Here is a 1,874-nt window from a genome sequence, read left to right as displayed (position 1 = left end):
TTGGAAAATTCTTGCTGTTTCTTTATTTTGATCTCTTTGTCCTTATGGCTTGCTGATTTGAGCCTTTTTTGGGGGTTTGTTTATTCTCCGTTGTTTTGGGTGATGCGTAGTTGGTTGCGTAAGGTTTTTTCGGGGGCACTTCCAGCTGATCGATTTCACAACAAAAGATTCCGAACCCACTCGAACAGGATGCTACGATTGTTTTCCTCTAAAATTATATCACACTTTTCTATTTTCGTCGGGTCGGGGTTTTCTCCCTCCGCGCAATGATTTTCCTACAGGTTGGCAGTGTTCGTTTGACAGTTTCTCAATTTCTCACCGTTTATCCCGGATCAAAATAAAAAAAAAATGGGGTTCGAAGATGCTGATGTGATGTGGACTTCCCAAACTATAATTTCACTCACTAATAACGTAAGTTCTGAACACAATAATTGGTAACCTTACAACTGGTAGCTTAACCGAGCTGGAAGCTGTCTTAAGCAATTTCCTTACTAGATATGGACTATGCTAATGATTTGGGACACTGGGACGAATGCTGGACCACTCTTCTCTTTTACAGTGCCTTTCGATGGACAACGGCACTGGCGCGGCTGAAATTGTCCGTATCGGAACCGCTCATAGAGATCAGATACTCGTGCAGGGCGATGGTCTGGTGCAACCACTTCCAGGTCTGGTGCAGGGCGTTGATGCGGTATCGAATACCAACACAGTCGCGACTGCAGTTAAAGGGCATTCCTTTCGGTCAGGCACACAGGGGAAGAAAATGTCTAATGATCTAGCCCGTCGAAGGTAGATCTACACACGCCCAACAACTCTTCAAATCCACGGATATTAGTTAATCACTCCCTCACACTTCAAGCTGAGGCGTAAGCTAGATTACACTCTGTTCACTTCCACGCAAAGCGTCCGCTTATTTTCCTATTTTAACTACTAGCCACTGACTCCAATTAATCCAATCGATTCGAGGTCATAACGACGAAACTGGCATTAGACTGGTAGTACCACAGATAGGGAGGACACAATCTTGACTTGATTGATAGAGACACCGAAGCAACTTCCCAAAAACCTCCAACGAAACACATCCGACGACGTTCTAAATGCAACTGAATCCCGAAGCACTTCGGGTAGTTGGTTTATATGCTTGTTTCGATTGGTCGTTTGGCGCACGTGGTCTTCCATGTGTTTGTGTGACGACGCCACCCAAACAAACACAAAGATGCCGGCAGACGCACCCTCTTTTGGCGTTTGTTTTCCTCACGACGACGGTTCTTATCACTCGTCGTCGTCACACCAATCCGTTTGTGAGAACACGACCAGACCAGCACAGACACTGTCAATTGCAAGTTGAGTACTTTTTGTACGATATCAGCTGATGACCCTTTTACTATATTCTGCTGACTGTATGATGGTAGAATTCATGGGATAGGTTCCCTACGTTATCATTAGATTCCCCGAGAGCTTGAGTCCTCGTTGTTCGCGACACGCATCACAGGGAATCATCCGTTCGAACGACCGACGAGTGCAATGTGCACTTTCCTAGAACGTGATCTCTTGGGAAGAAGGACTTCTTCGGTGTAGTGGCCGGATAGCAACAGCAACGCAGTTCAGATGATTGGGCTTTATTGGTTTCAATTATTATTATTAAGTAGCAAATTAGAATCGTTACATATGCAGTTGATGAACTGGCCTCTGACAACTTTTCTAAGAAATCTAGAAATTTATGGGCTCAAGAACTGACAATGTAGTAAGGCTTAGTTCATTCAGAAATGGGACAGAATGCGTGTATCTAAAGAACCATTCGTTTGATCATGCACTATCGATGGAGAAAATTAAGGTAATCTTATGAAAATTAATTAAAAAATTTGAAAAGAATA

At 43.6% G+C, this 1,874-nt stretch overlaps 1 protein-coding gene across 1 annotated transcript; it reads right to left on the bottom strand.

The window, feature by feature from the left end:
• Positions 1-553: 553 nt before the first annotated feature.
• Positions 554-1,118, bottom strand: LOC129743576 (uncharacterized). Its single transcript, XM_055735633.1, has one exon. It carries the CDS (start codon positions 731-733, stop codon positions 554-556), a length of 180 nt encoding a protein of 59 aa, XP_055591608.1. The 5' UTR covers positions 734-1,118.
• Between the last annotated feature and the right edge of the window lie 756 nt (positions 1,119-1,874).

This window comes from Uranotaenia lowii, chromosome 2, assembly GCF_029784155.1.
Source record: "Uranotaenia lowii strain MFRU-FL chromosome 2, ASM2978415v1, whole genome shotgun sequence".
Taxonomy (NCBI): domain Eukaryota; kingdom Metazoa; phylum Arthropoda; class Insecta; order Diptera; family Culicidae; genus Uranotaenia; species Uranotaenia lowii.
This window is presented reverse-complemented; position numbering and strand designations above follow the sequence as displayed.

Bases quoted from the DNA above. Each gene is read 5' to 3' on its own strand.
- LOC129743576 (XM_055735633.1), bottom strand. From the start codon at position 733: ATGCCCTTTAACTGCAGTCGCGACTGTGTTGGTATTCGATACCGCATC.